The sequence below is a fragment of the Lutra lutra genome, chromosome 1, assembly GCF_902655055.1.
Source record: "Lutra lutra chromosome 1, mLutLut1.2, whole genome shotgun sequence".
Classification (NCBI taxonomy): Eukaryota; Metazoa; Chordata; class Mammalia; order Carnivora; family Mustelidae; genus Lutra; species Lutra lutra.
The window spans coordinates 142,783,753-142,797,461 of NC_062278.1; the positions used below are offsets into that span (position 1 = coordinate 142,783,753).

General features: G+C 37.8%; 1 protein-coding gene across 1 annotated transcript in view; it reads left to right on the forward strand.

Moving 5' to 3' along the window:
- LOC125102579 (histone deacetylase complex subunit SAP30L-like) overlaps positions 1-11,872 on the forward strand; it is a 37,483-nt gene extending 25,611 nt beyond the window's left edge. Inside the window, exons 2-3 of the mRNA XM_047733931.1 lie at positions 11,267-11,449; positions 11,588-11,872. Of these exons, the coding sequence (XP_047589887.1) occupies positions 11,267-11,449; positions 11,588-11,800 (396 nt within the window). The 3' untranslated portion in view covers positions 11,801-11,872. The remainder of the gene's footprint in view (positions 1-11,266; positions 11,450-11,587) is intronic.
- The last annotated feature ends 1,837 nt before the right edge of the window (positions 11,873-13,709 follow it).

Below are 13,709 nucleotides of genomic sequence, written 5' to 3' on the forward strand. Positions count from 1 at the left end.
ATACAGAAGGCACTTGTATTCTCTTTGAATATAAGATTAAGGTACCCAGAAAACTGCATTTTTGTATAATCCTTAGTTTAAAAACAGGAAGTACCAATGGAGAAAGAAAAGGAACAAAAACCAATCAGCAAACTCTGGAAAGCTTTCACATAATCAAGGCAAATGGACTCTTTGCTCAAAATAGGACTCTCAATCTTTGGCCAAATAGTTAAACAAACACTTGAGAGAAACTCAGAACCAGTTGCAAGATAAATGGTAGAGAAGCCTTTTTGCCCACTTGCTTGGACTAAAAGCTTTTGGACAAGTGCTCAAGGCTTAGAGATGAGAGAAAAGAAGGAAAGGGAGCTGTGTTGGGCAGTAGTTAAAAGCAGAGGCATGGAGTAAACATGTTTTCAACAAGATACTCTTTATTGTTGGAAAGCCACTCCAACCAAACCCTGCTTTTCATTTCCAAATCACTGCTGCAAGAAGCTTTACAAAATGAGCAGGGGCAGCAAACGTAAGCCCTGAACCACAGCACCCTTAGCATAAGGGAATTGTTTACCCATTTCCTTCTTGCCATGACGTTTTAAGCTGTAAGGGGTATGTCAAGAAAATGAAAATAATGTGCCCCTTCCCCACTATGCAGTAGTACACACTTGGAGAAATATCTTTGGAAGAGGCAGGATAGCAAAGGAGTTAAGGTCTGAAACCTGGCAGGCCCATTGTGTGCTGTTGGGCATATAGCTTAATCTCTGAGCCTCAGTTTTCTCCTCTATAAAATGGAGATAATAATTGTAACTGGCTTGCAGAATTGTCATGATGATTGAAAATGATTCACCTGAAGTGTTCAGTACCACAGCTTGAACATTGTAAATGGAGTCAACAAGGGTGCTTGTGTGGCTCAGATGGTTGGGTGTCTGCCTTCTATTTAGGTCATGATCTCCAGGTCTTGGGATTGAGCCCCATGTACAGCTCCCAGATCAGCAGGGAGTCTGCTTCTCCCTCTCCTTCTGCCTCTCCACCTGCTTGTGCTCTCTCTGTCTCTGTCTCTGTGTCTCTCCCAAATGAATAAATAATATCTTAAAAAAATAAATGGAGTCAACAGTAGATACTATTATCATTATTATTTATCATTTTTATTTTGAAGACTGCTTTGGTGTAGAAATACAAGACAGATCTGCTTCAACAATTGTAGAGAATAACTTTTGATTACTCCTGTGACTTTGGGACTCTTTAGATGCATTAGAAAATCACCCTAGGAAGGACTAACTCAGCGATGGCTCTTCCCTGCACCTGCGTCTTGGGTAAGTGCAGCTAGCATCCAGGCCTCTGTTCATAAAGGCACCATTTCCTTCAGAACCCCTCGGCCAGGGTAGGCTATCCCCTTTTCTTTCATAACCCTTAGTACCATTATAATTAGGTGGTTACTGGTGTCATTCTTTGTTGAATGCATAATTTTTGAAAAGTTAAAGACAGGACTTTTGTCCAAATATGTATTGAGTATATGTGAAAGATTTATTTAACACAGGAAACCAGCAGGATGACTGGGCTGGTTCACAGCGCATTTGTCAGTGGGGAAAAGACATGCTGAGGCAAGTCTGCTACATTACAGACAAAATAGGTTCATACCCTACAGGGCAATAAAACTATAATCTTTGGGGTTATCTTTTATACCAGACAAGAATCATTTGCATCTCTACCAGACAAAAGTCTAGAGTCTACAAGTAACATGTAACTGCACAGAGGCTTGGCTTGTATCAATGGCAAAAAATAAATTTAAAAAAGGTACATTTTATTAGAGAATAAAATAATCCCTGGAGTAGGGGTAGAGGCTGTTGAATAAAGCTTTGGTAGGATTTAAAAAGACACTCAATCATCCTTATGCCTTTTTTCCAAAATTTGGATTATTTTTCTTAACAAATGTCTATCTCCTCCTTTTAAAAAAAAAGCAGCCCACTCGTTACTTTCAATGGAAAAACACTTCTCATTAAAACCAAGAACAAGAAAGTCCATTTACATATCACTCTTTAGAAGTTTTGGCCAATGCAATAGGATAAAAAAAGAAAGCCTAAATCAAGCGTCTGGGTTCCGGTGAAGCCTGTCATGTCTTTGTTGCAACCACTTATGGCTAGACCCTCTGAAGTGTGTCTTCGCCCCCTTACTGGAACCAATTCCCACTGCAGACTTGGTCCTCACACTCGCATCTTATATCCTAGATTTTATTTTGGATTTTTGTATTTATGTTCAAAAGTGAGAATGAGTTATTATTTAGTTTTCTCATGGTACCTTTAGATTGTATCACCCAAACCACATTTACCTTATAAAAACAAATTAAGTTACATGTTGTTTTCTGTATTTTGGAATACTTTGGGTAACATAAGGGAATAAGTTGTATTTTGGAAATTTAACACACTAGTTTAAAAACTCCATTAGTGCCCTTTGTTTTTTGGGGACATAATTAAAAAAATTTTTGTTGTTTTTATTTGAGAGAAAGAGTGTGAGAGAGCGCAAGCAGGGGTAACAGCAGAGGGAGAGGAGAAGCAGGCTTCCTGCTGAGCAGGGAGCTAGATGCAGGACTTGATCCGAGGACCCCAGGATCATGACTTGAGCCAAAGGCAGATGCTTAACCAACTGAGTCACCTAGGCACCCCAGAGACATCCATTTTTTATAACTGTTTCTACTTCTTTTGTGACTAGACTATTGGTCTATTTATTTTCTTTATTTTGTGACTTCTCACTTTATTATTTCATACTTCAGCAATCTATAGAGTATTGATAATGATAATTATTAATATATAGTTTAGAATATCATCCATACTTTAGTCATTTCTATTCATGGCCAGTATCTTTTTTTCTCACCCCACATTTTACCATTTTTAATACATTTTAATAAAATTTTAATAAATTCTTACCAAATTTAATATATTAGTTTATTCTCCATTTTTGGGGGAGAATTATGTATGATTTTATGGTTTTTTTCTTCCTCATTAATCTAGAAAAACAAGATTTTTTTTCTGAAAAAAAGATTTTTTTCTTCCTCATTAATTTAGAAAAACAAGATTTTTTTTTCTGAAGAACAAGATTTTTCTTCTGAGCACTGCTTTGGGAGCACTCCATTTCCATCAATGTTAATTGGAATGTTAATATGGAAATATCATTTCAAAATATTCTGTTACATAGGAAATTTTATCTTGAGGTAGGAAGTACTGAAGCACTTAACATTTTTATAGGATGTGGAACTTTAAAATTCCACATACATTTAAAAACTCTGGTTCACTGAGATATGATTTATATATAATAAAATTTACCCCTCTAAACCATAAAATGTAACGAGTGTGGACAAATATATACAATTGTGAGACAATCACCACAATCAAGATATGAACCATTTCTGTCATTCTAAAATGTTTCCCCTGCTCCTTTGTAGCCAATTCTATATCCTACCCCTTGTTCCTCGGAGCCACTATTTTCTGTTGCTATAGTTTTGCCTTTTATAGAATGTTCTATAAATGCAATCAAACAGTATTAGTCATTTGTGTCTGGCTTCTTTTGCTCAGAATATTTTTTTTGATTCATCCATGTGTTGTGTGTGACAATGGAATGCTCATTTCTGTTGTCAAGTGGTACTTCATTATGTCATGGGTGCTCTGCAGTTTGTTAATCTGTTCACCCGTTAGGGAACATTTGGGTTGTTTTCATTTTTGGCTGTTAAGAATAAAGCTGATACGAATTTTGCTTGTACTTCTAATTTCATCTTTTCATTCATTTATTTATTTTTTATTTTTTTAAAAGATTTTATTTATTTATTTGACAGACAGATCACAAGTAGGCAGAGAGGCAGGCAGAGAGAGAGGAGGAAGCAGGCTCTCTGCCAAGCAGAGAGCCCGATGCGGGTCTCGATCCCAGGACCCTGGGATCATGACCTGAGCTGAAGGCAGAGGCTTTAACCCACTGAGCCACCCAGGTGCCCCTAATTTCATCTTTTTAAATATTGCAAAATATTAGACATTCTGGCTTCTTTTGGTCTTCATTTATAATATGCATTTTTATGAGATCTTTATATAAAAACAATTTATTTTTTTATCTTTTGCATCTCTCCATTGTCTTTCTAACTGATGCTGTTGATCAACTCTGCAGTTTCTTGTGTTAAATTGTTATTTATTGATTCTTCATGTTCTGACTATTTCGTATAGAGAAGCAATGGAGTAATAATAATGGAGTAGTTGAGTATCAGCCCTGGAGCTAGAGATGGTCAAATCTGAGCTGCAGCTTCCCTCTTAGTAAATAGCTGGATTTTCTTGGCTAAGGCCCTCTGCTTTGTTAAGTCCTACTTTCCTCATCTATAAAATGCGGAGAACTAAAATAACACTTTCCTCGTGGAATTAACTCATGTGAGAATTAAGTGAGGTAATGTATGTAGAGTGCTTAGCACAGTCCTAGACATTTAGAAAAACTCAATAAATGTTAGACTTTGCTATTTTATAGTGGAAGAGTTAGTTCTCTAATTTTAATTTATTTATTTTTCTTCTTAAATTTATTTTTATTGTTATGGTCACCTACTGTTTGAGACACATAAATCCGGTATTGTTGGATTTTTATCCCTTATCTTATAGCTTACCATTTTCATTTAATAACTAGCTCCTCACTCAGAACTTCTTACTATGATTTTGGTACTAAGTGCTTTTTGTGATTATGATTATGATTTTCTTTAGAGTTACTGTTATACTTTTATAACTCTGCTCTTATGATCTCACAGGGTAAGTGTCCTCCAAATCACATGCCTACAAAGACCACACACATACAGTGTAATTGTGAGAAATAGACCAAGAGTAAAGCAATCAGTTCTCAGCTGCTTGCCCCCATTCCAAGTACATCACCTGACTTGCTGCATTGCCTTTGAAAGCAGCATACCCACAGTCCACAGACTGCATTTGTCACAACCTGCCAATCTCTGCACCTGCCTTGACCTTCCCCTAAGTTTTGTTGGTCAGTTAAAAAATTTATTTCAGTTATGTCTGTTTTATCTAGCCAATGGTTGAATTTATTATTTCATACAGCCCACATTTTATGTGGGAGTGTGCTTGTTGGTATTTATTGTTGTAATTAAACCATTTGTAGTAAAAACAGCTGTCACTAAGTTTAACTTAACTGTTGTGTATAGTTTTGCTTATACTTTTTATGTGTTTTCTGCAAAGTGTTTTTAAGAAATCTACATTTTTGGGACATTTTTTAAATGGCTTAAATAATGCAAAAATGTATTACCATGGTGAAAGCTTCTGTACAAAAGGTTATAGGAAGCTTAGAGCATGAAACGTGTGAGAATCACCATCATATCCTTCCCTCTACCCATTCTCACTCCCTTTCTAAGAGAAAATCACTGTCATCAGTCTAGAGCATATTTCTGCTCCTCTTTTCTATACATTTAAAAAATGTTTCTCTGTATTACTATACCTACATATACAAATACTTAACACATATACTTAAAATAAGTTATATATTTTATACTGTTTTATGATAGTCTTTAAAAAAATACTTAGGGGCACCTGGGTGGCTCAGTCAGTTAAGCATCTGACTCTTTGTTTCAGCTCAGGTCTTGACTTCATGGTGGTGAGATTGAGTCCCATGTTGGGCTCTGTGCTCAGTGTGATGTCTGCTTAAGTTTTTCTCTCCCTCTACCTCTCCCACCAAATGCATGCTCTGTGTCTCTAAAATAAATAAGTAAATCTTAAAAAAAAACATAAAACCGTATCTTATATTGGTATGCAGGTCATTATGTTTTAGAAAGTATGCGGAGTTTCATAATAGAAATGTTTCTAAATTCATTTTGCTTGGCTGGGAATTTCCCATTGTTTCGGGTTTTCTGGTATTACAAATGATGATACAGTAGACAGCCTTGTGCACGTTTCTTTATGCAGGAAGAGCAGGTACCTACAAGTGGAAACGATTGGTCAAGTGTTGCGCGAAGTTAAACATAATGATACTGCCAAATTACTCTTCAAGAAGGCTGAACCCATTGATGCAAACACCCAATATGCACATGAAAGTATGAAATTCCCACACCTAAAATATTTATTATTAATTTTTATGATTTTCCAATCTAATGGGTAAAAAGTGGTATGCTATAATTGCTTTAGTTTGTATTCCCCTAAATATTAGTAGATATTAGTAGATGATTAGTAGATAGACCTTTTACATGTTTACTGGCTATTTGGAGGTCTACAGTATGCATTACAATATTTTCAAGTGTAAGTTGTGATGGGAAAGGGCATAGATTATAAATGTCCGAGTTGATAAAATTTCAACACACCCCCAAAACCATCACCCAGATTAAGAAATAAAATATTACTAGCAATCGACTTGTGCACACTCCCACTAAGCTTCCCCTTCATGCATTGTTCTTTGTACTTTACATATATGACATCAAATGGTTGTGCCCCATGATGTCTGCCTTCTTTTGCTCAACACTGTTTGAGGGATTTTCACATATTATTGCGTGTAGTTGCAGATCATTCTTGTTCATTATAGTCTAGTACACCTCAGTATGAATATATCACAATTTACTTATCCATGTTACTGTTGGTGGACATTTGTGTTATGTCCATATTTTGGCTATTATGACCACTGCTTCAGTAAACATTGCCACAGGGGTTTTAGGTGAACTTCTTCATTTCTTTTGGGTAACTACTTAGCAGTGAGATTGCTGGATCTAATGGTAGTATATATTTAACTTTATAAGGGACCTGCAAACTTTTCCAAAGAGGCTTTACTATTTGCATTCCCATCATCACTGTATGAGCTGCATCTGCTCAGCATTTGGTGTTGTATTTTTAAAATTTTATCTACTCTAGTAAGTATGCTATGGGAGCATCTGGGTGGCTCAGTCAGTTAAGTGTCCGCCGTTGGCTCAGGTCATGATCCTAGAGTCCTGGGATGGAGCCCTACATTGGGCTCCCTCAGTGCGGAGTCTGCTTCTCCCTTCCACTGCCCATGTTCTCTCTCTCTCTTAAAGGAACAAATAAAATCTTTAAAAAACATAATATGTATCCTGTAGAATCTTGTGATTTTAATTTGCATTTTTCTAATGCCTAATGTCTAATCATCTTCTGCATATCGAGCTCTTGATGAAGTGTCAAGTGATTTGTTCATTATTTTTTTCCACTTTTTTTTTTTAAAGATTTTGTTTTTCAGTAGTCTTTACACCCAATGTGGGGCTTGAACTTACAAACCCAAGATCAAGAGTCACCTACTCTACTAACTGAGCCAGCCAAGGGTCCCAGTGATCTATACATCAAAACTGGGTTGTTTGATTTCTTACAGTTGATTTCTGAAGGTTTTTATATATTCTGGGTATAAATCATTTGTTGGACATATGATTTGAAAATATTTTCTCCCATGTGAAGCTTGTCTGTTCTTTGCTATTTTAAACAATTTTTTTAAAAGATTTTATTTATTTATTTGTCAGAGACAGAGGGAGAGAGAGTGAGCGAGCACAGGCAGACAGAGAGGCAGGCAGAGGCAGAGGGAGAAGCAGGCTCCCCGCCGAGCAAGGAGCCCGATGTGGGACTCGATCCCAGGACGCTGGGATCATGACCCGAGCCGAAGGCAGCCGCTTAACCAACTGAGCCACCCAGGCGTCCCTTCTTTGCTATTTTAATACTGTTCATGGTTTGTTTGCCTATGAGAGTTTTGAATTCTCATTCAGACAATTTTCAGTCTGGTTTTTTTTATAGCTCCTATTATTAATGTATTGCTTAAGGAGGATTATTAAAGTTACACACACCCTTCCTTTCTACTGTAAAAATCATCAATATGCATATTAAATTCTACATTTTTCCTACCAATTATTGTTCCTTTCCCCCCAAAACTGAAATAATTCAATATGTCTTTAATTCTTTTCCTTTTCTCCTTTCCTTACAACCTCTCATGTTCTGAGGCAACTCGACTGCTCTTATCCTGCATCATCTTTTAGGTTCATTTTTTGTTCTTGCTTTTCTTTTCCTTTAGGCATGTTGTCTAGATATTTTTGTTTTCCCAGAGAGTTCATAGGTTACAAACCTCTGAGTTCTTGAATATTATGAAATATTTTCCCCCTCATTCTTAAAAGACTGTCTAATAATTACAGATCAAACATAATTTCAAAATATTGTTCTATTGTTTTTCCATACCCAGGATTACAGTGATGGATGCAATGCCATCTGATTGATATGTATTTACTTATCTATCTATCTATTTATTTCCTTTGTAAGTTTTAGGATTTTCTTTTTATCTTTGGTTTTCTGAAATGTCACCACAATGTACTAGGTGTTGGTCTTTAATTTTTTTTTTTTTAATATCCCTTCTTGACACTTCGTGTACCCTTTCAATTTGAAAACCCACATATCCTTGGAAACTTTATTCTGTTTATTTCTGGAAGTTACTTCTCTTTCTAAATCAGTCTTTTTCTATCTATAACTTCTGTTAGATGGGTATCGATTTTTCTGTTGCTTCTGAAATCCTCAGTTGTTTAATTTTTACATATAAAAATGGAATCTAAGTCTCTTAAGTCCGTAAAATCTATAGGCAAGAAGGCTATAGGGAATTAGTGTGGGTGTGCTTATAAATTAGCTGGGCTAATGGAATAAATAAAAGGAAAGTTTTGATAATTATTTCAATTACATAGACAGTGTCAAGGTAACTGTCTAATACTGGTGCTCTGACACTTGTTAATTAATATAACTACTTAAATTATCTTCCTTAGTAAATTTAATTTTTACAGAAATTGATGCCTAAAGACACTCTTTTGGAGGATAGAGTAGATTTGCTAGGGAAATCTGCTTAGAGTTTTTAATTTTATGTTTTTCTTTCTTCTCCCCTCCCCTTCCCTCCCCTGCTCTCTTCCCTTCCCTTCCCTTCCTTTCCTTTCTCTCTTTCTTTCCTTTTTTTCTTGTCTCCAAATAAGGCTTCCAAAGAAATGACCTGGGGCAGGTTACTTGTACATTTTCTTCACCAATAACATGAGGATTACTGGGTTAGAGTGAAGTTACAATTGGATAACAAGATAGAGTGTTTTTTTTTTTAATCGAAGTTTTTTTTTTTCATTTTTAATTTGGTTATTCCATTTTATGAGCAAGGAGAATTTCTCGGTCTTTTTGTGAATTTATTCTTCTCTGATACTGTCATCAAATACCATTAGAATGCAGTCCCACAGCTAAAAGGGTTAAGGAAATGATTGTGTTCAGGCATTGACTTTTGGTATAGCTTTAAGTGAATAATTTACTGTGCATTTATAGTTTTTACAGGTCTCAATGGATTGTCTTCAGTATTACCCTGACCCACATAACCCTCCTCAGTGAATATGCGGAGAACCTTAGACTCCTAGGAATGATAATAGCCAAAGCTTATTGAACATCAGCAATATCCCAGATACAGTACCAATAACTATAAATGCACTGTCTCGATAATCTTCATGAAAACCCCATGATGTAGATACTGATATTATACCCATTTTCAAGATGAGAGAAATAAGGACCTTGAACAAGGCTCTATGTCTATTATGTAGCAGTCAAGAAGCAAACTCAGGTAGTTTGGCTGAAGCGTCCCATGCTCTTAAACATTATGCTGTACTGATAGGCATTGATAATAGAAGAAGCACTCTTTAAAATGAATATATGTCTTTGCACAAAAATGTGAAGCTCTATTTATATTTCCTCAGGATACTGGCAGTTGATCCTATGTAGCATTTGAAAGCCCTTTAAAACAACAACTTTATAATTTGGCCTCTTCCCACATATTGCAGGATATTTCCACTGCTCCCCAAAATATACCCTTCCTGTATTGTTGGGAATCTTTTCTGACCTTCGAAGTATGATATGCTCTCTTGGATCCAGTACATGTGAATCATCATTGTTTAAGTGATATGATAGCCTGGGTTGCTCTTAAGCTACATGTGGCTGAATTTGAGTGGGACACTCACTTGAGGAGATTTTTCTTACAGAGTCCATTCTGGATACATGACATGCATATGTAGCCCACAGTCCCTGAGGAGCTGGTATGTGTTTCCTTTGTGAAAACATTATGATTGCTCTTTTAGCTTCTGTGATTTAGAACAGTTTTCTATACTGGTACTTCTTCCATAGGGTACCATTAAGGGACCATTAAGATACTACGTTAAGTTTAGTTAAGAGGACCTTTGGAAGAATTTTTCTTAGGCCTCTACTTTGTTTGCTTCAAGATATGGTAGAAGCTTCTCTTGGCATATGTTCTGTGAAGCTCACTGACTGATGGGAGCTGTGTTAAGCAAAAAGTCCACTCAGTTTCTAGGGTGGAGACTGGATTAATTGCTTATCAGGAGTTCTTGAGAAAGGATGAACTATAGTTCATTTTTGTCACTGGAGAAGAGGCTTAGGAGCTGCTAACTTTTGACTGTTCTTCAGGGATACTCAGCACAAGGTTTTAATTGATACAAAACTTCTCTGTGGTTCTGCCTCTCTCTGGTTGTCAGTCTTTGGATGATGAGATTACAGCATCCCAACATTGTAAAACTAACCCAGAGTACACTCTAGAAGAGGGGTAGTGAACACTATTAACCAGGAACATGATGACTACAAGCAAAAAAGGTTGTTGTAAAGGTGGCAAGCGCATGGCTGACAGTGATTGGTCAGAGTTCTTCTGCTGGAAAACATTCTGATTTTCTTTTCTTGTCTTTTCACTTATATAGGTTAAGTTCAGAAATGGGGGAGGGAGGCCTGGGCTGTTGTCCTGGCCTCCGATCTATCCTGCTGACTTATCTTCTCTGCTCATGGGCTCTCATCATTGTGCTCATGTTGTCTACCTGGTTTACTCCTCATTTTGCTTAAGAAAGATTCTTTCCCAATGCCTACCCCTCCCCCTGTCCCCCCACTTTCTCTCTCTCTCTCTCAAAAAAAAAAAAAATCACCTGGCAGGTTTGTTGAAACACAGATTTTTAGGCCTCACCCCCTGAATTTCTGATTCAGTAGGCCTGAGGTAGGGTCCAGGAATTAGGTTTCTGACCAGTTCTAAGGAGATGTTGATATTGCTGGTTTTCGGCCCATACTGAGAACCATTGCCTAAGATTTTTTAAATAGCTATGATGAAAAGTTCTATATTAACAGTACTCAGTGGTTAGCTGCACATAAAATCAAAATACTGATGCCTGGGTCTTACTCTCTAATCACAACTGAAGCTCTATGGGAAGAGCAAGGGCATCTTTTGTTTGTAAAACTTCCCTAGGTGATTAAGCACAGTGAGGTTTTAGAAATCTTACTCTAGAGCTTTGCTACTCTAGAGTGTGGTCCTCAGCCGCAAAGGGCCCCCCGCCGCCCCCGCCGCCGCCCCGGGCTATGGCCAGAGCTGCTGCCTCATTGAGGACGGCGAGCGCTGCGTCCGGCCCGCGGGCAACGCCTCCTTCAGCAAGAGGGTCCAGAAGAGCATCTCGCAGAAGAAACTCAAGCTGGACATCGACAAGAGCGTAAGCCACCTGTATATCTGCGACTTCCACAAAAATTTCATCCAGAGTGTACGAAATAAAAGGAAGAGGAAGACAAGCGACGATGGCGGAGATTCTCCTGAGCATGACACTGACATTCCTGAGGTTGATCTGTTCCAGCTGCAGGTGAACACTCTACGGCGTTACAAACGACACTACAAATTGCAGACCAGACCAGGCTTCAATAAGGCCCAGTTAGCAGAAACCGTCAGCCGACACTTCAGGAACATACCCGTGAATGAGAAAGAGACGCTCGCCTACTTCATCTACATGGTGAAGAGCAACAAGAGCCGACTGGACCAGAAGGCGGAGGGCGGCAAGCAGCTGGAGTGACGACCACAAGTGCGATGCTGAGCGCACAGGTGAAATCGGCGTGGAAGCCCGTAAAGACTGTCACATTTTATTGTAAATAAAAAAGTTGAATGATGAAAAAAAAAAAAAAAAAGAGTGTGGTCCTTAGACCAGTGGCATTGGCACTTTCCTTCACTTGGGAGCTTGTTAGGAATGCAGGATCTCAGTCCTCCCCTTGAAATGACTTAATCTGCATTTTAAAAAGAGATGTGTAGACACATTAAAGTTTGAGAAGCAGTACTCTAGAGAACTACTCTTCATCTTTAGTGCTCATAGAATAATTTGTTTCTTTTCTCTGATGTTAGAGTGCAAATTCTCTAAGGATTGAGTCCTTGACTAATTCATCCTCAATCCAGAGCACCTAGCATTTGAGTTTTTATTTTGTTTTTGTTTTTTTGCATATGGAGCTGCTCAGTAAATAATTTTGAATAAATGAATTTGGATTGGAATTTAACACCCATTCTCATCTACAAAGTGGATATACACTTTCTTTCTACTACTGGCTATGCTTTTACCCACCTCTCAGATAAGGATTCTTACACTGTCATAACACTTTAATTGCTTTCCAGTTACTTAATACTCACAGTATTAGGAAAAACCTCATGGACAGGAGTCATTTCAGACATTCCTGAAGTTTCAAGAAAAAGCAATTTGGATGGTTCCACACAGACTCTACATATTGTGATGCATAGGTTCACTGTGTGGGCCAAGACTTTGATTTCTTCTGCTCTCACATAAACTAACATTCTTCTTGAAATTCCCATCACCAGAGTCATACACCCTGAGTGGCTTCCCATAGAATTTCAGGAGCACTCCTCTGATCACTTTTTCTGATAATGTGTAGAACTTGGAACACATTTAAACATACCCCATCACTTGATGCTGTTCATTCTCCTTATCATGAGATTTCTTACATTTAGAAACATTTTAACCTTTTGGGAAATGGTCACATTGAATGACTTTAAGCATGACCAAATCTTGGGAGGTTTCTTCAAGAACAGTGTGGCAGGCAGAATAATGTCCCAACCTGAAGTCCTAATTAGTCTAGGTCCTAATCCCCACCTGTCTAATCATATGAATATGTTACTTATCATGGTAAAATGGTCTTCGCAGATGTGATTAAAGACCTTAAGATGGGGAGATAATCCTGGATTATCCCAGTGAACTGAATGTGCTCACAGGAGTCTTTAAGAGGAGAGAACCTTCTGGCTACAAGGAACCAAAGAGATGACCCTGTAAAGAGAACTTGGCCATCCACGAATGGCCATGAGCCAAGAAATGCAGGTGGTCTCTAGAAGTTAGAAAAGGCAAGGAAACAGCTCCTCTCCTAGAGCCTCCAGAAAGGAATGCAGACCTATCCACACCTTGATTTTAGCCTGATGAGACCTGTGTTAGTCTTTTGACCCGCAGAACTATATGGTAACAAATCTGTGTTGCTTAAGCTACCAAATTCAAGGAGATTTGTTACAGCAGAAATAGGAAACTAGTACAGAAAGCAAGATAGTTTTTGTCTTTGAGAATGTTTGGAAGTATAGACCAGGTCACAAGCATCCAATAGTCTGTTTTGTTACATTCCTCTGCATTATCCAAATCTTCCCAGTTGTCAGAAAATATCTTTATCTTTTGGCATAAACTCTGTTTCTAAAATTCCTTCCTTCCCCTCTCCTGATGTGAAGTTTAGAGGATCTGATGTTGGGGTGGAAAGATGAATATGGAAGTAGTATTAGGATTCGAAGAATATAGATGTGGTCCCATGTCCCCAAACACATACTGCCACTCCAGGTCTCAAATTCCATTATGAGAGACCCACAGCTTGCATCTTCTCCAGTTTTCTCACATTTCCCCCTATTACAAGCACTTACACTTCCAGAGAGGTAAACCTTTCTGTGAG